The sequence below is a fragment of the Condylura cristata genome, unplaced genomic scaffold (assembly GCF_000260355.1).
Source record: "Condylura cristata isolate star-nosed mole 26May11 unplaced genomic scaffold, ConCri1.0 scaffold00004, whole genome shotgun sequence".
In the NCBI taxonomy this organism is placed as follows: Eukaryota; Metazoa; Chordata; class Mammalia; order Eulipotyphla; family Talpidae; genus Condylura; species Condylura cristata.
The window spans coordinates 62827816-62850967 of NW_004567105.1; the positions used below are offsets into that span (position 1 = coordinate 62827816).

The 23152-nt window shown below is 34.6% G+C and overlaps 1 protein-coding gene across 2 annotated transcripts in view; it reads left to right on the forward strand.

The window, feature by feature from the left end:
* Nucleotides 1-23152, forward strand: part of SETD2 (SET domain containing 2) — a 90644-nt gene that overhangs the window by 28417 nt on the left and 39075 nt on the right. For both annotated transcript variants that reach the window (XR_001145037.1, XM_004676234.2), the window contains exons 5-12: nucleotides 1077-1205; nucleotides 6832-6955; nucleotides 8383-8460; nucleotides 10084-10181; nucleotides 13098-13224; nucleotides 19252-19386; nucleotides 20148-20267; nucleotides 21659-22321. Coding sequence is in view for 1 of the 2 variants with exons in the window: in XM_004676234.2 (XP_004676291.1) it covers nucleotides 1077-1205; nucleotides 6832-6955; nucleotides 8383-8460; nucleotides 10084-10181; nucleotides 13098-13224; nucleotides 19252-19386; nucleotides 20148-20267; nucleotides 21659-22321 (1474 nt within the window). In the remaining variant the exon portion in view is untranslated. The remainder of the gene's footprint in view (nucleotides 1-1076; nucleotides 1206-6831; nucleotides 6956-8382; nucleotides 8461-10083; nucleotides 10182-13097; nucleotides 13225-19251; nucleotides 19387-20147; nucleotides 20268-21658; nucleotides 22322-23152) is intronic.

The window sequence follows — 23152 nt, forward strand, 5'->3', positions numbered from 1 at the left end:
GGTACTCATGTAAGAAGAAACATTAAGAATTTGCATTATTCTTATTAGTCATATTTTTCTAACATGACATTGTTGCCCTAGTCTGCATTCTTCTGCCTTTTAGCTGCTGACTTTTCTAAATAGCTATGAAGTACAGAACTTTTCCATGCTATTCCCACACTTCATCTAGTAGTTTTCATTATTAGGTTCTCATTTTAGCTTTGTATTCAGAGGCCTTTACAAGTTATTCTTTAGCTGTTTTAAATCCCTTCCTTCAAGTGGGCCTTGTTTCCTGTTTCTACTTATAGGCAGGGATTATTGTATCTAGTTTTCCTTATCTATTTGTATCTTATATGTCATTGGAAATTCTTTAATTCTGCTTTCTTGAAAATTTCCTTTACTGCCTCATTCTAAAGTGAATCCTTTAAGCATCTGGGAAAAATGCTATTTTCTACTGATTTGGCAATAAGTAAAAATGTATGGGCAATGGTGATTTCTATTGTAGTGTTACATTGTATTAAAAATATTTGTTTCTGCCAGCTTTGGAATATTAAGAATTTAGTGAATGTTTGATTTTTAATTTTTTTTTCTTGGATCCATGGAGAAGGAACTTTGTCACTTATATTTCGTTTACTCTGCGGAGGAGGAATATGTTTAATGATGACTTTTGCTTCTAATCAATGTAGATCAACTATACTCAGAAGATATACTAAAAAGATATGATTTCAGTGTACTCTTAAGAATAGGTGTACTGTTAGAAAATAAACCAGCTCTGCAAAGTTGTAGTATTGCAAGTTTATATTCAGCCTGGAAATGTACTGGACACCCAGGAAATGGCAGACAGACCTTTTTGTCTTGTGATGACTAGATAAAAGGCTATATTGTGAGCGCCATTTGTTTAACAATGTAGATAGCCCCTTTAAAGAATCCCTTCATGATGGAAAAAGCTATTGAAGAAGGCTCACTTGGAGGCGTACCACACATATGGTGATTATGCCATAAGGATATGGTTGTATATAGTTACATAACACTTCTACTGAACCTGTTTTTTTTTGTTTTTTTGCTGCTTTAAAGAATGTCACCATTTCTCATTTCAGTTCTTCTCGGTGTCCAAATGGAGATTATTGTTCCAATAGACGGTTTCAGAGAAAACAACATGCTGATGTGGAAGTCATACTTACAGAAAAGAAAGGCTGGGGCTTGAGAGCTGCCAAAGATCTTCCTTCGTAAGTTATGTTTTAAGTAACTCATTGTTTCATTTTGTGTTGTTAAAATTGGTTAGATACTTTGTAGGAAAATAGTTTGTTAAGTTGACTTAAAATTTTTTTTTTTTTTTTTTTTTCCAGAATCACCATGTGATAGTTTTCTTTTAGGAAATCAAAAAAAATCTTTTCTGTTTCTATATATGAAAACAATATTTTATCACCTGTGGTAACTATACTAGGGAGTTCCTCCTTTAAAAAAAAAAAGATTTATGCATACAGAACTGGGGTACAGGCCAGAGGTGTGGCGTTGAGAGGATTCACCAGAGACAGTGGGGAGCAGAACAGATGTTTTGAAATATACTGCTGAGGGGAGTAGTGAGCAGGTCAGGAGAGGTCTTCTATGCCATGTGGGTAACCTCCCTGGCAGGGGATCAAACTCATGCTGCAGCGGCTGTGGTAGCTTCATGGTGCTATGCTTTGACTGGTTGTGCCCCCAGGGAAGGCCCCAGGCCCTCCTTTTGCTGGTTACATTTCCTTTAATTCTAAGCAAATATCAAATGTTTGTGTAGATCCTCAGACTATATGAAATTTGATAAAAATTGTTGGGACAGGCCCTCCCTGGTGGCGCAGCGGGTTAAAGCACTGCACTGAGAAGCTAAAGCCACTTCCGCATGAGTTCGATTCCCGCCTGCCCCGGAGGTGACCACATGGTGTGGCAGACCTCTCCTGACCCACCCCCTGCTCCCCTCAGCAGTGTGCTTCGTCGATCTGCCTGTTCTGCTCCCCACTCTGTCTCTGGTGAGGCCTCTCACCGCCCCTGAGCCTCTAGCCTGTACCCCGGTTCTGTATGTACAAATAAATAAATCTTTAAAAAAAAAAAAAATTGTTGGGACAGAATATGTCAGCCTGGATAAGAGTAGGGGTAAGAGTATCTGAAGATACCTAGGTAGAGAATTAATCCACACTTAGATATTCTCAGTAACATTTATTGAATAAATGTTGCACTTTACTTATATATGTAGTGCAGCAAAAGGTTCTCTGTATTTTCTGTTATATTCAGTATTTCCTTTAAACACTTAAATTTTTAAATAATACAGTGTACTTAAGTAGTCCTATGAAAATTTGGATGCCTTTTTTTTTTTAAGATTTATTTCTTTATACATACAGAATTGGGGGTACAGGCCAGAGGTGCAAGGTGGTAAGAAGATTCATCAGAGACAAGAGTGGAAAGCAGAACAGGCAGATTTACTGATATACTCCACTGAGGGGAGCAGTGGCTGGGTCAAGAGAGGTCTGGCACACCATGTGGGTCACCCCTCTGGCCAGGGGTCGAACTCGTGCTGCAGTGGCTGCGATAGTTTCATAGTGCTGTGCTTTAATCCTTTGCACCACCAAGGAGGGCCCTGAATGCCTTTTTTTTTTTAAAAAAAAGAGGTAAATATATGCAGAATACTTGTGTTGATGATTGGAATAAATTTTTAAATACATAAATGGAAGAAAATAAAACTTGCTTTCTAGTGACTCTGGCACTATTGTTTTAGAGTCTTCTGAGCATAAGGGCACTTGAATGAGAATTGAGGTGGGATTTTAACCTGTTTTTTGTGAGGGTTCAAAACAATGACATTACAAAGTACTTAACCAGTAGCAAATAGCACTACCATTACCACCATCAAGTAATTTAGTTTTCTCACAAGAATTCTTATTTATCTTTTGAAAAATCATTTTTTTCTGGTAAAAATAGGAAATGGGGTCCTCTTTGGTGGCACAGTGGATTAAAGCACAGCAGTATATCTACAGCCACTGCAGCACGAGTTTGACCCCCTGCCAGGGAGGTGACCAGCCACATGGTATGGCAGACCTCTCCTGACCTGCCTGTTCTACTTCCCATTCTGTTTCTGAATCCTCTCATCCTCTGCACTGTGGCCTGTACCCCAGTCCTGTATGCATAAATAAATAAATCTTAAAAAAAATATATAGAAAATGATGTTTGTATCAGTCTATCCTTTATAAGCAACCAGAAAAAAAATGTTAAAAAAATTTGGGTAGTAGGAGCCTCATTTATTCCTTTTCTCTATAAAGTAGTATCAAAATATTTTAAAACTTTTAAAAATATGTCTTTGAAACAAATCTCTTACAGAATCACCTCATAGCATACATCCAGTTCATTGGATCCTTTATAATATTTTAAATATATATTGTCAGATACGCACATAAGAAACTATTTAGATCTGAAGTCTTAGTTAACATTAAAGTACCATGATAGACTCCACCAAAAAAACCAACAAATCCATACAAAAATCCTTTAATTTTTAGTTGTAGGATTGGAAGACAGTGCTGTCTAGGATGACTTAATGTTATTGGATACCAAATGATGCCTTTTTTAAAAAATTGAGGTAAAAAATTCATGTAACATAATATGAACTACATCAAAGTATACATTTCTTTGACATTTTATACAGTCACAATATTGTGTAGCAGTTCTCACTGTCTAGTACCAAGATATTTTCTTCACCTTAAAAAAAAAAAAAGCCAGCTACCCTATATCCATTAAGTAGAATCTCCTTATTGCCCTTTCTACCAGTCCTTGGCAACCATTAATCTGCTTTTTGTTTCTATAATTTGCCTATTCTAGATATTTGGTATAAATGTAGCCTTTGGGGCCTGAATTCTTTAATGCCGCATCAGTTGGACCCTCCCTGGTGGAGCAGCGTGTTAAAGCATAGATAGCACTGTGAAGCTAACTGCAGTCACTTCAGCAATGAGTTCAATGCCTGACCAGGGAGGTGACCCATATGGTACAGCAGCAGACCTTTTCTGCTCCCCTCAGCAGTGTACTTCATCAGTCTGCTTGTTATGCTCCTCACTCTATCTCTGGTGAATCCTCTCACTGCCTCTCCACCTCTGGCCTGTACCCACAGAACTGGGGTACAGGCCAGAGGTGCAGGGGTGGTGAGAGACTTCACCAGACACAGAGTGGGAGCAGAACAGGCTGATTGACAAGTACACTACTGAAAGGAGCAGTGGGCAAGTCAGGAGAGGTCTGTCGTATCAGTGGATCACCTCCAGTGGATCACCTCTGGGGCGGGTGGGGCTCGAACTCATGCGGAAGTGGCTTTAGCTGTGCTTTAACCTGCTGGGTCACTGAGGAGGGCCCTATAGCATTATGTTTTTAAGTTTCATGCATGTATCAGAATTTTGTTACTTTTTAATAGTTGAATAATATTTTATTGTGTGCATGATAACTACATTTTGTTTATCCATTCATTAGTTGGTGGACATTTGGGCAAATGGGACTTCTTAAAGACTTCCTCCACCCTCCATGTTTTACTATAAAAAGTTTCAGACTTAAACTTCCAACAGTTTACTCCTCTTTAACCACCTCTTAGGTTTTAAAGTTACTGACATTTTATTTGGTTTGCTTTTTTATTTTAATTCTCCATCTGTCCATCTCTTTATCCATCCTTCAGTTTCTCTTCGATAAATTTTAAAAGAAAATTTAGATACTACCTTTAGCCTCTAAACAAAGCCCTCTGACTTTGCCATGAATGTGACAGTTTTTGCCTCCTTTTACTGTCTTTAAAAGGCTTTAAGTTCTGGAAGAGACCTCATTCCACTAGAGGCAATTTTATACTTAGCTAAAAATAACAATTGTAAGGATTATTGTCTCTGCCTCAAAAGTCTTTGGCAATGCATGTCAGGCAACTTGTTGTTTTCTGTTTTGTTATTTTTTTAAATTAACTTTTCTAAGAAATTCTAAATTTTTAAGACAATTTTAAAGACTGATACATATTTTTACATTGACTTCATTTAGTTTTTTGGAGATTAGGCAGTTGGAGGTTCTAGCAGTTTTTCCTACACTTTCAAGAATATTGAAAATTTCAGGCTTTTCTCAGACGTGTTATTGGGCCCAGACAGTTAGATAGATCCATGGGTATTGATGTATTTTTTAGATTCCATCATGCTGTGAAGTCTCTAGTTTGAGTTACTTAGTGGTTGTGAAAGTTCCAGTACATAAGAGCTCTTTTTTAAAATGAAGAGGCAGTTTGAGAGCAGTGTCATCAAAACTGAATATTGTAGTATAAAAGAATAAAGCATCAAGGTCATGAAAGACTTTTATTTTTTGTTAGCGGAGGAAATGGTCTTTTTTTTTTTTTTCAACCTTTGAGGTTTCAGATCTTGTCTAAGGTATGTTTTGTAGTTATTATCACATTTAATCTACAAGTCAGCTTATGCTGGTAGTTTTTTTCTCTATGGAGGAAACAGATCCTAACACCTCAGATTTGTAATCATTTTAGTAATATCTTACAAAACAAGAGACTTCTGGAGTTACAAAGAAAAATTTAAGTGATGTTTATAAAAGATAGTAATTTGATTTTTTTTTTTTTAAAGATTTATTTATTTATTCATACAGAACTGGGGTACAGGCCAGAGGCTCAGGGGCGGTGAGAGGCTTCACCAGAGACAGAGTGGGGAGCAGAACAGGCAGATCGACGAAGTATACTGCTGAGGGGAGCAGCGGGCAGGTCAGGAGAGGTCTGGCTCGCCATGTGGTCTCCTTCCGGGCAGGCGGCAGGCGGGAATCGAACTCATGCGGAAGTGGCTTCAGATTCTCAGTGCTGTGCTTTAACCCGCTGCGCCACCAGGGAGGGCCAGTAATTTGATTTTTAAAAAAAGGATTATTTTGAGTAATCTCAGGACTGCTGCACGAATATGTATATATAGCCACTACAAATTTCTCTGATCTTGTGGTTAAGGTTTTATTTATTTATTTTTTTAAGTTGTTCTTTTCTTATTCATTTTCAACTAATTTATTTTTAAATAAGATGGTATAATTTTTTCAGCTGGTCGGGTAATTTCTTCTTCAGTAGGTACATTGTGTTGTAAATAAAGACAAATTATTTATATTTTTTACTTTTTTAAATTTTCTCTGGGCCATGTCTATTTTGAGAGGATAAGACCATACTCCCAGGCAGGTTGTTTGAGGTCTGAACCTGGGGAGTTGAAGTCATGGTTGAAAATAAGCTTTTATAGGGTAAAAGGATGGGGGAGAGATTATCTATAGAGAATATCTACAATAGAGAAGAAATAGGTAAATAGCCAAGGAAAGAACAAGAAAGGGTAGAAGGTAACTGAAAGAAGCCAGGAAGAGAGATTAATCATTATTGTTGACAGTGCCAGACAAAGCTCATAAGAGACTGCAAGTAAACGTGTATTTTACCTTTACTCTAATTAGTGGCCTTTAAGTGTAAAGTTAGCAGAATTACTAAGTTGCTTGTTTTTCTTAGAATAAAGCTAATTTTTATTAGCTCCAATTTTTTTCAAAGCTGCTTTTCAGCTATAAATCACTGTTTTCATAATGTATAAACCAAATTGAAAGTATGATGTAATATCCATCGGGCAAGTATATGCATTTTTGGTAGTATGTGTAAATCATAAAAGCTAAATAGTTATCAGCATTCTTCAAATTAGGAAGGAGACAGTTAACCTTAATGCTAGCTACTTTATGTATATTTTAATTATATCTTGTGTAATTCCAGATGTATCCACTTTGTAGTATTTCTTTAAATTCATTATTTTTGCATGGATATGTGGGATTTCCCCCATAGTTGTTAGGCAGGAAGTGTTATTGTTGTTTTTGTTTTGTCAGGAACACATTTGTGCTAGAATATTGTGGAGAGGTACTTGATCATAAAGAGTTCAAAGCCCGGGTAAAGGAATATGCACGAAACAAAAACATTCACTATTATTTTATGGCCCTGAAGAATGATGAGGTGAGCAGCATGAATGTGTTTGCTTTGTTTTATATCTATTTTTTATTTATATCTTTTACAACATTGTGTATTCGCCGTAAAATTGTCTCTATCAGAGTACCAGTGAACTATCACCATAGTCCCTTATGCTCTTCTCTCCTCTTTTGATCCTTTTCCCTCTATCTCACTTGCAGAATGTCTCTTATTTATGGTTTCCTGCTAGTTTTGTATTATTACTGTTATTTTCCTCCTGATCTCTTATTTGGTTCCCCTATATTCCTTCTGTAAGTGAAACGATTTGATATATATTTTTTTCTTTCTGGCTTATTTCACTGGCATGGTCTCTTCTAGCTCCATCTGTGTTGCTGTGAATAGCATGAGTTTATCTTTTTTGGTTGCTAAATAGTATTCCATTATGTATATATTCCATATCTTCTTGATTGATCCAGTCATCTATTTTTGGGCATTTGGGATGTATCCATAGCTTACCTATTGTGAGTAATGCTGCAGTTAACATAAGAGTTATATTAAGTGACAAAAATTAGGGATTGAACACTGTGTCTCATCTGTGTCTTTGTTTACAAAAAGCTTGGGAGAGGGCTGGGTTTACATATACATATATACACGTGTGTGTGTATGTGTAAATGTACACATACATGCTTCATTTTGCAGCTCTCAAAATTTATTGAATACTTTCCCTAACGAATGTTATGTGTCTCTATTTACATACATACATGTATATATACACATGTGTGTAAATGTACATATACATGCTTCATTTTGCAGCTCTCAAAATTTATTGAATACCATATAAATATATATGTTATATATTTTAAAAGCTGGGAAATTTTAAAATATTAATTAAAATATTTAGGGTGATAACGATTATACATTGAGACAAATAAAATGCTTTTATGAAAAGTAACTTTCCTTAGTGAGGAGTACCTCTAATGCCTGGCATAATCAAATTTAGCTATATTTTCATCTCTGCTTCTACAGTCAGTCAGGAAAAGTATATTCTAGGGACATAGTTTGTCTCTCTTTAGCTGCAATCTGGTGGATCTAAGTTTAGGGGTGGGCCCAGCAAGAATTTTTGACAAGTTCTCCAGGGGATTCACATACACAATCAAGTTTTAGAGCTACTTCACTAGCCTGTCTTGATTGTAAAATGAAGTTTTATACATATGGAGTGAGATGTAAGAACTAATTGGAAGTGGTAAGGACATTGATAGAAATGGAGATGATTTTGCCTTTAGGTAAAAGGATTGTAATTTTCAGAGGAAGCAGTTGGATAGTTGTCACTTTAGATGTGTAAAGTTTTATGGAGAGTGTTCACGGTGGGAGGGTAAGGGATATAGTCTTAAAATTTGCCTTAATGTCTTTCCTGTGAAAAATGCTTATGTATTTTAAATTCTCATTCTTTACTCTTAATATGTTCCTTTTCCTAGATAATAGATGCCACTCAGAAAGGAAATTGCTCTCGTTTTATGAATCACAGTTGTGAACCAAACTGTGAGACTCAAAAAGTAAGTCGAGGTAGATTAGAGTCAATATAGTTCAGGTTTGCTATTCTGACCATTAATTTTCAATTCTGTGATAAGTACTCATGGATTTTATTTTTTGATCATTTTAATATTGTTTTTCCTATTCTACTATATTGTTAAATATTATATTTTGAAATAGCTTTAGGTTAAAAAAATAGTGTAGAAATCATACACAGTTCCCATATTCCATCCTTCACAAACCTTCTCCATTGTTCACTTTGTACTTAACCAGAATATAGTTACCCAATATAGGAAATACTGTTAACTAATTTATAGATCTTACTCACATTTTGCCATCTGTCATTTTTTTTTGGCCTAGTACTCAATTTAGGAGTTTCCGTTGCATTTAATTATCATCTCTCTTTGTTTATAACTTTTAGATATAGTTTCAAAACAGAAACCTAAATTTTAATTTGATGAAGTTCAGTGTATACTGTTCAGTTTTTGTCAGGTCTTATCCCACATGCCATATGTCACTATTTTTATAACGCAAAATAGAAAATGGCCACAAATGAGAGAGGGATTGAATGTGTGTACACTACTCTCCAACAGGGTAGGCTTTGGGCATTGCTTATCTTTATGTTCTTGTGCCTTACACATAGTCGATACTTGAAAAATCTCTTAATTGAATTTGATAGGATATTTTGAGGTAATTTTCTACCTTTTGCCTTCTAATTTATGTTTTTGGGCTTAGATTTTTTTTAAAAAAAGCATACATTAGACTAGTGGCTCTTTCTTGGGTTAAGAAAACTGTGAATTCAGTTTTTAGGAAATGATCTATAAAAGGTTCCCTATTATATTGAAATAGTGCTTCTTATTCATTAATAATTTCTGCTGTTTGACTTGTGTACTAATGGATCTTCGATATGACTTTTAAGACCTGAGCCATATAGGATGGCTGGAATTATTTAAGTTTTGATTCTAGTTTTGCCTATAGCTTTTAGTCATATGTCTAGCTTTGACCCTCCAGTTGTGCTTTGTCCTGTCATTATTTTAAAATTTGGTTTAAAATACTGTTTTTTCTTCACCAGTAACATGTTCATGTGATTTGAACAGGATCTTGGTAATTGAGTTACATCTTACATGTTTTGGAACTGTACAGTCTAACTTATGGTTATCTGCCCTTCATTTTAATTCTTGAGTTTTATGTATCATTCTGATGCTATCCTCAGTCATATGACCACTGATTCATGAAATTAAGCTTTTGGCATCATTGTTTTCCTGATTCCATGTTTTATCTTATTTTAGAACAGTAGTTCCTTTTTACATAATATAAATTTGCCTGTGATTCTCTGTGACACCAGAAATTTCCTGTTTTAGTATGAGTGAGTCTTTACTGGTAGAAATTTTGTATTGAGATAAGTTAAAGTACACAGTTTCTTTTATTAAAGACAAATTATAGATGATATTTAGTCTGGCAGTTCATTAAAGGAGAGTAACATTTAACATGTCAGCTTATTTAAGGAAAAAAGTTGACCATTTGCTATTTGAAAAAATTATTTTGTCTAGAGAGGAACATGCATAATGAATTACAAATGTTTGTGATCTTTAAAAATACAAAATGGATTCATTCCTATTTTTTTTCTTTTCTTTTCACCATCTCAGTGGACTGTGAATGGACAACTGAGGGTTGGGTTCTTTACCACCAAACTGGTTCCTTCAGGCTCAGAGTTAACATTTGACTATCAATTTCAAAGATATGGGTAAGTGCTATTTGTATTTTGTTTTTCCTGATTCTATGGGAGATATAGATTATTGAAATAAGATGAAAAAATTTTGACATGCATTTTTTTTTGCATTACTCTTTAATGTATATCAGCTCATATATATTGCACTGTGTAAGTTACATGTGTTCCCCCCTTAGTATGACATTTCTGTCCATTAAGAAATATTGTAGAGAAACAACATAATTTTCTTTTTTATATAATATTTCCAAGTATTTTAAAACCTTTTTGTTTTAAATATGTCACCTGTGTATATGTATCAAGAAAATAGTAAAATCCTGGTGAATCTACTCATGACTAATTTTGTCTCATTATACCATATTGTACTCTGAAAAATAATTTGTCACCAGTTAATTTCTGCCAAAAACAGTAACAGATGCAATAGCAATGAGTGCTTCTAACATCGATATTGTGGTTTTATAAAACCATCCTCTACAAAAAGAACTGGGTTTCTTGGAGAAATGTCTTATTTCAAGTTTGAGATAGGCATTACACATGATAATGATCCTTGATTATCCTGTCATACTCAAAAAACCAATTATATGAGGATCATGTCAAAGTAACTCAGGGATCAGCTTTAGTGATTGTCGTTTACCAAAAGTAGGAGAGTGCTTAGTAACCTGTAAATATCAAAATCATTTTATATGAAGTTTGGAACCACTTTATGTAAAATTCATGAGTTTTATGCTACATTAAAAATAAAGCTGCAGTAGTTATACTTAATGATTTTGAAAATTGAAAAATTAAAAAAGGGAAAAATCAGGCATTTAACATGCTTTTCCCAAGTAATCCTACTGCAGGTTAAGTTCATGAGAGGAAGTCTGTTTTTATAATTTTTCAGATAATAAGTGGTAATGACATCACCTTTTTGCAATACCTAATGAATTAATGAGTCTAGGAAGTGGTCTACCAATGTTGTAAAAAGATAACTGATGAAAGAATACATTAGTCTTACCAAAGACACACACATATATAAATGTACAATATATTAACATAATTTATACATAATATATACTATATAAAAGTGATTATGTAAGATATATTTTGGGAGTCTCATTAGGTCAGGTGCAAGTAAATGACTACAGGGAGGCAGTTAACAAAATATATAGACTTGGAAACTACAATAGACAACTTGGCTTTTTAAATAGCAATTAGATATTTTAAAAGGGTGAGCCTACATATGAAGAGATATACTTGCTGTTTGTGATTTTCTTGAAATTAATTGGTTAAAAGGTACTTGAGATAATAAGGAAAATGGAAATATTTCGTGCATATTTTATATTCTTAAGGAATTACTAATTTCTTGAGATGATAATCTTATGTTTTTAACTTACAGTCTAGAGATGCATCCTAAAATATTAATTATAGAATGGTGCTTTCATCTTCTCTAGGTACCAAGTACCAGAGTTTGTTTTTGCACAAGATGATTCCTTATCAGGAAACCAGTATAGTTAAAATGGTGGAATTGTAAAGTAAGATCCAAAACCTAAAAATTCTGTTATTCAGATTTCTCCTATCTGATTTGGTAGCTTCAGGTGTCTATACTAAAAAGACCACAGATGTAGAAATTTCTAGGTATTTTAATACTTTTAGTATGACCACATAACAGGAATTTAACGCCTCTGACCATAGTCTCGTGTCAGTTATTGATATTCTGGCAATGCATCTTGTTGAGAGAGGCATGTTTTCATGCCTCATGCATGAGAACTTCATGAATACTAAAAGTCTTCCACATCAAAAACTGACTATCTGATTATAACTCCAAACAACTGTCATGTGGTTAAGCCCATAGTAACTGCATTTCTTGATAGGTGTTCAGGAGATAGGTGCAGAGCAGCTTCTGTTTTAGATCCTTATAGTTTTCTCTTGTATTCATACTACACTCTTTGAATGAAAAGAAACTGAAAATCCAGTGCATTTTGTGATTCCTTGCTCTTTCTTGAATAATTTACTTTTGTGCCTCCAGTTGTTACTGTCATATGCTAAATGTATCAGTTTACTTTTAGATTAATCCTTCATGTTTTCCTTACTTCTGGTGACAGTAAATAAATGACAGATTTTACTCAGGTTTGTAGAACAGCCTCTTTTCTTTCCACCACTTTACCTTGACTCTGAACTAATTTACTTATTACTAGTTCTTAGTGTCTCATCCTAATCATAATTTTGAATAATCACATTTTTTGTGAATTTCCTATAGTAATAATGCATTTATAGCATATGTAATCTGTTTACAATAACACATTTTGTTCGTCTATGTGCCAATTAAATATTTACATAGTATAGTTGAATTATCTGAGTGATGTTGTTCTTAGCCCAAATATTTATGATTTCTTATTTTTATGTAAGAGTACATATAACAGATACTCATGAAGTAGAGAAATTATTCATCAACTTCTAAGTTTTTCTCATAAAATGAAGATTGGAGGAAGAATGATTTTTTTTTTTAAAGGTTTAGTTATCTGCTTACAGAACTGGGGTACAGGATAGAGGTGTGGTGGGTGAAAGGTTTCACTAGAGACAGAGTGGGGAACAGAATAGGCAGATCTACCGAAATACACTGCTGAGGGGAGCAATGGGTCCTCAGGACAGATCTGCCATGCCATATGGGTCAGCTGCCTGGCTGGGGGTCAAATTCGAGCTGGAGTGGCTTCTGAGAGCTTCATAGTGCACTGCTTTAATCTTTTGTACCACCAGGGAGAGCCCAAGAGTGAATATTTTCAAGGGTGATTTTCAGGTATTTTCCATTAGACAGTATCAGGTTTTTTGGAGTCTCAAAATAATTTGCTTTTTTCTTTATACTGAATCTAACCTCTTGTCTACATTCATGATATTGTCTGTTTTTAATATGTTTTAGTTCCCCATAGCTGACATTTTTCATCTGTGTTCCTTGAACAGAAAAGAAGCTCAGAAATGTTTCTGTGGGTCGGCTAACTGTCGAGGTTACCTGGGAGGAGAGAACAGAGTTAGCATCAGAGCAGCAGGAGGGAAAATGAAGAAGGAACGATCTCGTAAAAAGGACTCAGTAAGTGTTTGATCGATATTTCATCATTTACAATATATACTTCAAGAAGGGAGTTTCTTTCTGATTGAGCCTTACAAAGTCAAATTGCAACAAGAGAAATTCACCATCAGATGAGATATGCATCTTAAAAGAGTATGGGTGTTATTTTTATTTCTGTTTCAGAGAGATTAGAATTGGGTATTGAGAGCTAGTTCTGACATCTTGAAATCATTTGGGCATTTTCCAGAACCTGTAAAACTCCTCTAAGTACCAATAATATTTTTTTACATTTTAGCTTAAGTCTGATGTATATTCTTTTTTTTTAAAGATTTATTTATTTGTACATACAGAACTGGGGTACAGGCCAGAGGCTCAGGGGTGGCAAAAGACTTCACCAGAGACAGAGTGGGGAGCAGAACAGGCAGATCGACGAAGTACACTGCTGAGAGGAGCAGCGGGCGGGTCAGGAGAGGTCTGCCATGCCATGTGGTCATCTCCGGGGCAGGCGGGAATCGAACTCATGCGGAAGTGGCTTTAGCTTCTCGGTGCAGTGCTTTAACCCGCTACGCCACCAAGGAGGGCCCTATTCTTAGTATTTTAATATGATTTGTCTTTTGTTTAGAGCTCTAGCTTGTGAGTATTGTTACAATCTCCAGAAGTCTTCTTTGAAGTATGAGTTTTGAAAGGTAACAGGCAACCCAAGAATGGGAATGGATTAGTCTCAGATAGTCTCTTCACTTACTACATTAGAACAGTAATTGATAGGTAGCTCTTTTTTCTACCCCAGTATATCTGAGTTACTATTGGAGGTGTGATAGATACCGCATTACAAAGAGATTAACTGGGACAAGTATTTTGTGTTGTGTTTTAATATTCCCTTCCTTTTGGCGGGAAGATCCCTTCATTAGAACAGTGTTTCTCAGCCTCAGACCACTTGCTGGGGTACTTGGTAAACATGCACATTTCTGGCCTGTTCCCAGGTCTTTGAATCTTAGTGGAAGGGCCATAAAAAGGGAGGGTCTAGAGTATATAGGGTGTTAGGAAATCCCCATGTGATTATTAAGAATTATAAATGACAGCAGCCTAACTGTTTAGATAAGGAGGTAGAAGACATAGTGAGGGGCAGGAGGTAACTTTATAGTGATTAAATTAACTAGAGAGGCTTAATTATGGAAAATCTATATTTTATAAGAAGTCATTGGAAAGGGTCATTTTGAAAAATAAAAGTAGTAGTTTATAACAAATACCCATATTTCTACCATACAATATAACCAAGGGAGTTTTTATTGTCTGTTTCAGCTTTTTTTAGAGTCCATAGAGTGTAACTGTGTACCAAGCATTCTTCTAAGCTCTTAGTAAATTAATTCATAAATTCTCACAGTGAACCCATAAATTATATACAGAGATATCCCCTTTTCCAGATGAGAACACTAACAGAGATTACAAGGTCAGTGAGTAGGCAGTGGAAATGAACTAAGTCTAGTTCTTGTCTCTGCTCTTAAAAATTATGTTGCACTGCAAACTCTTGTGGCATGGAAATTAAGACCAAAAATGAACAGTTGGTATTATTCAAATTTAAAGGTTCCATACTGAAAAAGAAAATACAAGGCAATTAAGTAGATACCTTGTTGAATATTTATATAATGTATAACTGATAAGGGATTAATATTTAAAATATATTTTGACTTAGAATTCAATAGTAAAAAAAACAAGTAACCCAATTAATAAATGGGAACTGCTATCAACAGTTCACCAAAGAGGAGATCAAGAAGGCCAAAAGACATATCAAGAAATGCTCATCACTTTTAGTAAGAGAAATGCAGTTAAACCTACAATGAGATAACCCGCTCATACTTATGTGAATGACACATATTAAAAAGACTCCCAAATAAAACAACAAGTGTTGGAGAGGATTTGGAGGGAAAAGAACCTTATTACACTGTTGGTAGGAATATGAATTGGTAAAACCATTATGGAAAACAATATAGATTTGCTGTACATAGCAAAAAATGGATATACTGTATGATCTGGCACTCCCGCCTTTGGGGGAATGAAGTAAGAATAAGAAACAATCAATTTAAAAACCTGTTCATTCCATGTTTTTCATGACAGCATTATTTATAATACCTAGTATGTGAAAGCAACCTAAATGTCCACTAGTGGATTTTGGATCAAGAAGATGTGGTATATACACATGGAGTATCATAGCTGCAGGGAAGGATTAAATGCATCCATTTTCATCCTGTTAAACAGTAGTCATAGAAGTATTTCCTTAAAAGTTAGATGATTTAACAACAACAACAAAAGTAACAAGGGCTACACATTTCAGGAATGCTATCAGTGTTCTTTCAAAGGACCTGAGTGTGTTGGTTATAGGAGTATTGCAAACTGTTTATTAAACCTTTTTTATTTAGTAATTATGCACCATTCTATATGTGTACTATCTTTTCTCCAAAAAGTATTAAAAATGGTGCTTAAACCTGTTAAAATACAGTTCATAGCCCAAATCATCAAAGTATTAAAATGCGCTTGGACTCATTAAATACTTAGAATAAAATTTTCAGTGGCCTAGAATTGTGCATGTAAATGCACATTTTCAGTGATCAATAATTTATTGAAGTAACCCTATTATCAATGACTTATGTAATTTTCAGTTTCCTCAAATCCTTTTATAAGGTGATCAAGATGCTTTTAATAAATATGAATTAATGAAATGAGTCAAACTCAATTATCTGTCTGCAGACACATAGATACCCAGGTATCCTAAGGATTACTAATTCTGCAATTGATTATCCACTTGAGTAGCTAAAATTATGAAAGCTTCATTATATCACTACTGGGATTTGCAGGTGTGATTTTATATATTACACTGCAACCATTAATCTTATCAGTGTAGTAGAAATGTTCAAATTGCCTCTTTTGTTTTATTTAGAAAATTGTTACTTAGAACTTCAATTTTTGTATTTTTATTTTTTATATCCTTAAGATGAAAATGCTACATTTTTTTTATCCTGGTAGTGCCTGCCTTATTTATATACAATGTCTGTTCAATAAATGTTTATTGAATAAGTTAACTAAATTTTGTCTCTGTTTTGGAGTTCTAGAATCTAAAATAGTTCTAGAAAAGAAAATAACCCTTTATTTCCTCTTTTAGCCTGTTGAATATTTGCATCATAAGATACTGTCAAAAACAAAATTCTGGCTATTGCATTTGTGGAGGAGCTGGAGGTGTCAGTTTTAAAAGCCTTTCCCATTCTGATCCTTTGAAATTTGGGGCATAGGAAATTTTATATTTAGGATATACAAGGAAAAAACATTGTCAAGGGTTAAGATTTAACTGTAAATTGGCCTTCTGTTCATATATTTGATGTTTATTAAACTTGAATGATCCTGGAAATGAAAAAGGGTAAGCCTTAAAATGTATATTTTAGAAGGAAAATAGTTTGTGTGTTTTCAGCTTCTTAAAGGCAATATTTCATGTTTTCTCACTTAGTTTTGTTCTTAACCAAAATATGAGTTGAGGACATAATAAATGTTTGATATATTGCTTTAAAGAACTGAACTATATTAAGGGTGAGGATAAATAGTTAAGTAACAGAATTACCTTAAGATTGTTTTCTTTTAGATTTTGTTCTTAACTACTATCCCAATATTTATCTTTTTGTACCAAGTTGGTTTAATGCTGTCTATATCTCTTCTTCATTATTTATCTTGTCTAGATTTCATTCTGTTAGTGGCTGTGCTAATTATTCTCAAATTACATTTTGATCATGTTACTCTCTTTTTCAGAATTTAGTAATAAAGCTCAGTAGCTTACTTACATCAAATATAGCTTCTTTTATTTTACCTCTAAGATCTTCCAGTCTAAAACAGCCTTCCTTTTAATAGTATTTTTCTCTTTTCCTCTCCATTTCTTACCCATTCAAGCTAAGCTGAGCATATAATGTCATATTTTTCTTTCCTTTTTTCAAACTTTACCTTCTACTAAATTGGCCCTTTCTTGTCTTTATCTTAGCTGTTTCTAACCCACTTCAGTGAATTCACTTTCTGGGCACTCTCATTTTGACTGCTCCCTTTCTTCTTAGGCCTCATAGGTTCTTTTAATATTAAAAGAAACTTCATTGTTTGTAGTTAAAACTTCATTGTTACATTTCATATTTTTATTTTTTTCTAACTGCTACAGTAAAACCTTTGGTAGTTTTGATTTCTCATTTAAATGTAATTAACCATCCAAAGACTATGTGTAGGTTATAAAGCATAGTTCTATGTAAATCTTTGTGAGTGCTTCTCAGCTTCTCCCTGCATAGCCCTTAGAACTTACCATTATTTTGAATTACTTCTCTTGCCTTTTTAAAATTTAGTTCCTCAGATATAATCTGCAAAAATATGTTTTTTTGAGGGCTTAAAAATTAATTTATACAGCATGTGGTCTAGAACTTGCTTTTTTCACATAACTTTATGTTTCTAAGGTTGATGGATTCTGTTTTACTTGGCTGCATTTATTTGTTTCATTGAGGTATAATATTCTTCTGTGTGGATTTACCAGTTTATGCAAACTGCCCACACACATTTTGGGGTGTTGGCAGTTTTTGCTGTTATGAAAGGTTGTTTAGGGCCTCCCTTGTGACGCAACGGGTTAAAAGCACAGCACTATGAAGCTGTCCACAGCTACTGCAGCACGAGTTCAGTCCTCAGCTAGTGAGGTGACTCACATGGCATGGCAGACCTTGCCTATCCTGCCCACTGCTCCCCTCTGCAGTGTGTTTCAGTACATATGCCTCCTCTGCTCCCCACTCTGTCTCTGGTGAATCCTCTTTCCACAGTCCCCCCCAACCCCATACACATACCTCTGGCTTGTACCCCTGTTCTGTATGCATAAATAAATCTTTAAAAATATTTTTTAAAGAAGGTTGTTTAATGAATATTCTTACAAATGTACTGTATACATGTACAGGGTTTTTTTTGGGGGTGGGTTATTTTTAGTGTGCAATTGCTAGGCAAAGGTGGTATAAATGTTATAGGTCAGGGAGAGGGACACGGCTAAATCTCCAAACCTGCCTGCTTTAAATAGGTTCTGTCATCTGCTGTAACAAGACAAAATAATCCAAGACCTTTAATGGAAAGAGAATTTAATACAGGAAAAACAAAGAATATAGTTCCTAAATCAGACACCTGAAGTTACCCATCCCCTTGTGGATAAAAATCTACCCAAAAGCGATTGGCCCAAAGCAAGACCTGAAAGCCTGCCACAAGTCTAAAGCATCTTCTGGGGGCGGGGGCGGAGGGAGGCTCATAGAAGAGGGTCAAAAATTGCCAGACAAGTCAGAAAGTACAAAATCAAAATCCAGATAAACACTGCCATAGTAAACCTCCCCAGGGGTCTCCCTCACATCTGCTTCAACCAGCCCAGGACAAGAAGCAAGTGCAATTTCTTCACATATCTATCTCTGCTCCATGTGGCTCTTTCGGGTCACCTTCTGACTCTCAATCTTTCTTCCTCCTCAGTATCCTCTCCAGATTCTTCTCTTCCCTGCTCAGCTTCTCCTCTTTCTGGGTGGGGCAGGGAACCTGGAACCTCCCCTTTTCCTGGGGCCTGTTACACAAATACTTTGTTTTTCAAATTATGCATTATTTTTTTCTGATCTAAATTTGTGTAATCTAATTTGCTGCTTATTCCACATAAGAACATATTATTGTTTTCATTTGTTGCATTGTCTGCAGTACCAAGAGTTATACTTGACATAGTACTTAGTAAATATTTGATGAGTATATGAAATGCTGTTTAAAATAATCGTGCCAATTTATATTTTCATCAACAATTGATGAAAGTTTCTCTTGATCCACATCTTTGCCTAAATTTGATGATCATAAGACTGAATTTTTTTCTCTAATTGTATGGACCCAACATGGTTTTTCACTGCAGTTTTAATTGCCTTTTCCTTGTTATTAATAAAATTGAGCAACTTTTCAGGCTGTTGCATTTTTAAATTAGTGGGGTTTTGTTGTTGTTGTTGCCTTACAACCAGATATTTTTCTTTGCTGTGGTAGGTGGACGGAGAACTAGAAGCTCTGATGGAGAATGGTGAGGGTCTCTCTGATAAAAATCAGGTGCTCAGCTTATCTCGACTAATGGTTAGAATTGAAACTTTGGAGCAGAAACTTACCTGTCTTGAGCTCATACAGGTGAGTACTTTTATATTAGTTTACTCATTTTTTTTCTGAGGTGGCATATTTAATGTACAACCATGAAAGAACTAATGAGAATAGTTACTATTACTCTTATTTTTTAAGTGGATATATGACTTCTACATGACTTTGAAAGATTGTACTCTGAAAAAATGGTTTGAGTTTAGCATCATTTAGTCTAGTGGTGATCTTGTTTGCTTTCTCTACTAAAAGGACATTTTTGTGTGTGTAACAATTCATAATTGATGCAAGTTTTTTTCCCCTCTTAATTATTAGTTTGCCATGATCACTACTGTGGAATCTCAAAGCGTAAAATCTTAACAGTAATCTTACTCACTCTATGCTTTATTAAGTGTGCCACAAGAAGCTGGATTATAAAAAGTAGATATTTTTTAAAACTTTTCAGAGAATAAGTCTTCTAAATTGCATCTAGAAAGGAAAAGAAAATTACTTAAATGATTTTATAGTTTTAGCCTTTTCAGTAAAAATTATCAAAATTTCTTTGCTTTCAGAATGGAATTTTATTATTAATGGTATTAGTATTTATATAATTTTCCACTTTAATATAGTCAAGGATGACTGGACACATTTTAGGTAGCAAAGAAGATTATCTCTTAACTTTTGAGCATTATTAACAGTTCAGTTCTAGTTGAGTCAATCAAAATAGAATTTCTAAGTTTTTTTTGGTTGAGTGTAAAATAACATTAGTCTTTTTCTGTGACCTTCTTTAATTCTCTGTCTCCCTTCCCCCACTGAAGAATACACATTCACAGTCTTGCCTGAAATCCTTTCTGGAACGTCATGGACTGTCTTTATTGTGGATCTGGATGGCAGAGCTAGGTGATGGTCGGGAAAGTAATCAGAAACTCCAGGAAGAGGTCAGTTTACATTTAACTTAATTTTTTTTTCTTAAAACCACTATACTAATTGCTTAGGTTGAGGGTATGTGATACCAGTGTGTGTTTACAAATTTAGCTCTATACTTACCACTGGTATTAACTAAGTAATGTTATTATCCCAGTATAATTCCTGTAATTACCTTTGCATATACTTTGTTAGTCATGAGTTTGCCCCATTACTTTTCCTATAGTATCTTTTTAAGGCTCACTACATAAATCGAAACAGGAAAAACAAGATAGAATGTTAGTATAGTTAAGATCTAGTTTGTTGTAAAACTGTAGTGTTAAAAGGTAGGAAAATATGTGAACCTGATTCTGGGGTTTCAAAAAGGTTAGTGAAGAGCTAAATTCTGGATGATAAACTTTTGAGGAGTAAACCTTTGTTTGAAAAGATCTAATAAGTAAATGTTCATTAGCAGCGTGTTAGTGGAGTTGTGAAGGTTATACCTTCCCATGAAATAAATGTTATTTTTAAACTTTAATATATCCCAGTCATTTTATAATATATATTTTTATAAACAAAACTACCGATGATGTGGATAAGTGATCTTCCATCCTGTAGGAGATTTGGCAATGAGTAGAAGTTGGGGAAACCTTGTGGGTTCTGTAGAAATACATTTGGAAGTACTTTGGAAGAAATTCTTTGATTTGAGAGCGGTGTGGTGGTGGTAGTTATCTCTGAATGAAGTGTCTCTGTTAGGCAGCTGTCAAAAACTAAAGGGGTAAATGTTGTCTACATTTTTTTTTATTATTATTACAAAGTTTATTTTTACATCATTTTGCATGTTGTCTACATTTTTTTAAAATGTAAATTTGAGACATAGGTTATATATTGTTTCATAGTCCTGAAGCCTATATTATATTTACTTGGGACTAGACCCCAGATATGGTCTAGTAGTATACCTATTATTAAAAATCTACCCAGCATGGAGAACTACTGGTAGAGAATATTATCCAGGCCTGTTTGACGTTGTGAGCAGTCATCTAACTTAAATTTTATTCTTGTTGGTCAGTCTTACTAAAATAGTTTTCTTTTCTTTTTTAAAGGAAAATATATTTATGACACTTAAATCCTTCTTTAAACATAGACATTTAATGTAATTTGATAAGTTAAAATAAAAATAAAATGAAAATTTGTGCTACCTATTATATTATTTAAAAAAGAAAATGTGCGTCTCATGGGTGATTTGGTGATGGGAAACCCAAGGGGATTGCAACTGAGATGGAAAAATGCACAAAAATATGTCAAAATAAACTACTATAAAATTAAAAAAAAAAATGTGTGTGTCAGCACAAGTGATGTGAGCCCCATAGCCAGGTTTGAAAAGTCAATTGATGTGATTTATTTTTGTATGTGTGTTTTTAATCAGATTATAAAGACTTTGGAACACTTACCCATTCCTACTAAAAATATGCTGGAGGAAAGCAAAGTACTTCCAATTATTCAACGTTGGTCTCAAACTAAGACTGCTGTCCCTCAGTTGAGTGAAGGAGATGGCTATTCTAGTGAAAATACATCACGTGCTCATACACCACTTAACACACCTGATCCTTCTACCAAGCTGAGCACAGAAGCCGACACAGATACCCCGAAGAAGCTTGTGTTTCGCAGACTTAAAATTATAAGCGAAAATAGCATGGACAGTGCAATATCTGATGCTACCAGTGAGCTAGAAGGCAAAGATGGCAAAGAGGACCTTGACCAGTTAGAAAATGTTCCTGTAGAAGAAGAGGATGAATTACAGTCACAACAGCTACTCACACAACAGCTGCCTGAATCTAAAGTTGATAGTGAAGTTGCTGTGGAGGCCAGTAAGCTACCTACATCTGAACCAGAAGCTGACACTGAAATAGAGCCCAAAGAGAGCAATGGCACAAAACTAGAAGAACCAATTGCTGAGGAAACACCATCTCAAGATGAAGAGGAGGGTGTATCTGATGTGGAGAGTGAAAGGAGCCAGGAACAGCCTGATAAAACAGTAGATATAAGTGATTTGGCCACCAAGCTCCTGGACAGTTGGAAAGACCTAAAGGTAAGAAAACACTTTTGTTCATTTCATCCAGAATTAGTTATTCAGATTTAGAGCTCTACAAACCATAACCCGATTGTCTGTTTTCTTTTTATGTACTTTTGAAAAATGGAATGTTCTCTATCTCACTGTCAGCTAATTGTAAATGTCTCAAGCATCTTTTAAACCTTAGCAAGAGATAAATCAACCAAACTACTACCTAAGTGTCCCCTTTTTCCTCGTTTAGGAAAGTGGTTACAGTGAATGCAATTATTCATGTGTTCTTCACATTTAAAAATGAAGAGAAAAATCCTTTGAATAACAAATGTGTGTTTGAAAATTTAAAATTTTTAATTAATTGAAATTCAAAACTAAATTTCAAATCTCATCAGTTTCTACATAAGAAGAAATGTTTAAATCAACTGGAAATGTATTATAGTAGCTTGAAATTAATTAAATTTAGAAAATCAAAGTAACATAACAACTGCTTATCAAAAATGATACATTTCTATTCCAGTAAAACAATTTTATGTGGAGCTAGTTGTTCAGTTCTGCTATTGTCTCTGAAATAGACCTGATTTTAATTGCCTATTTCTTTGGACAAAATATGTTCTCAAGAGGAAGTCTGGAAACTTTATAATAGCTAATACATACATAGTCTCTTGTTAAAGAATGTTGCAAAATGTACAGGAAAGTAGAAAACTCAGTCTGGGTCTTAGATAAACACCAAAGTAAATAGCAGGATGAACTTAGGAGAGATGTGGTACATTTTGATTGTATGTAGTCTGGATCTAGGATCCAGGTCTTGAGGACCCTGTGGGAACAGGTTACTCCTAGTTTCTACTTTTCTGTTCC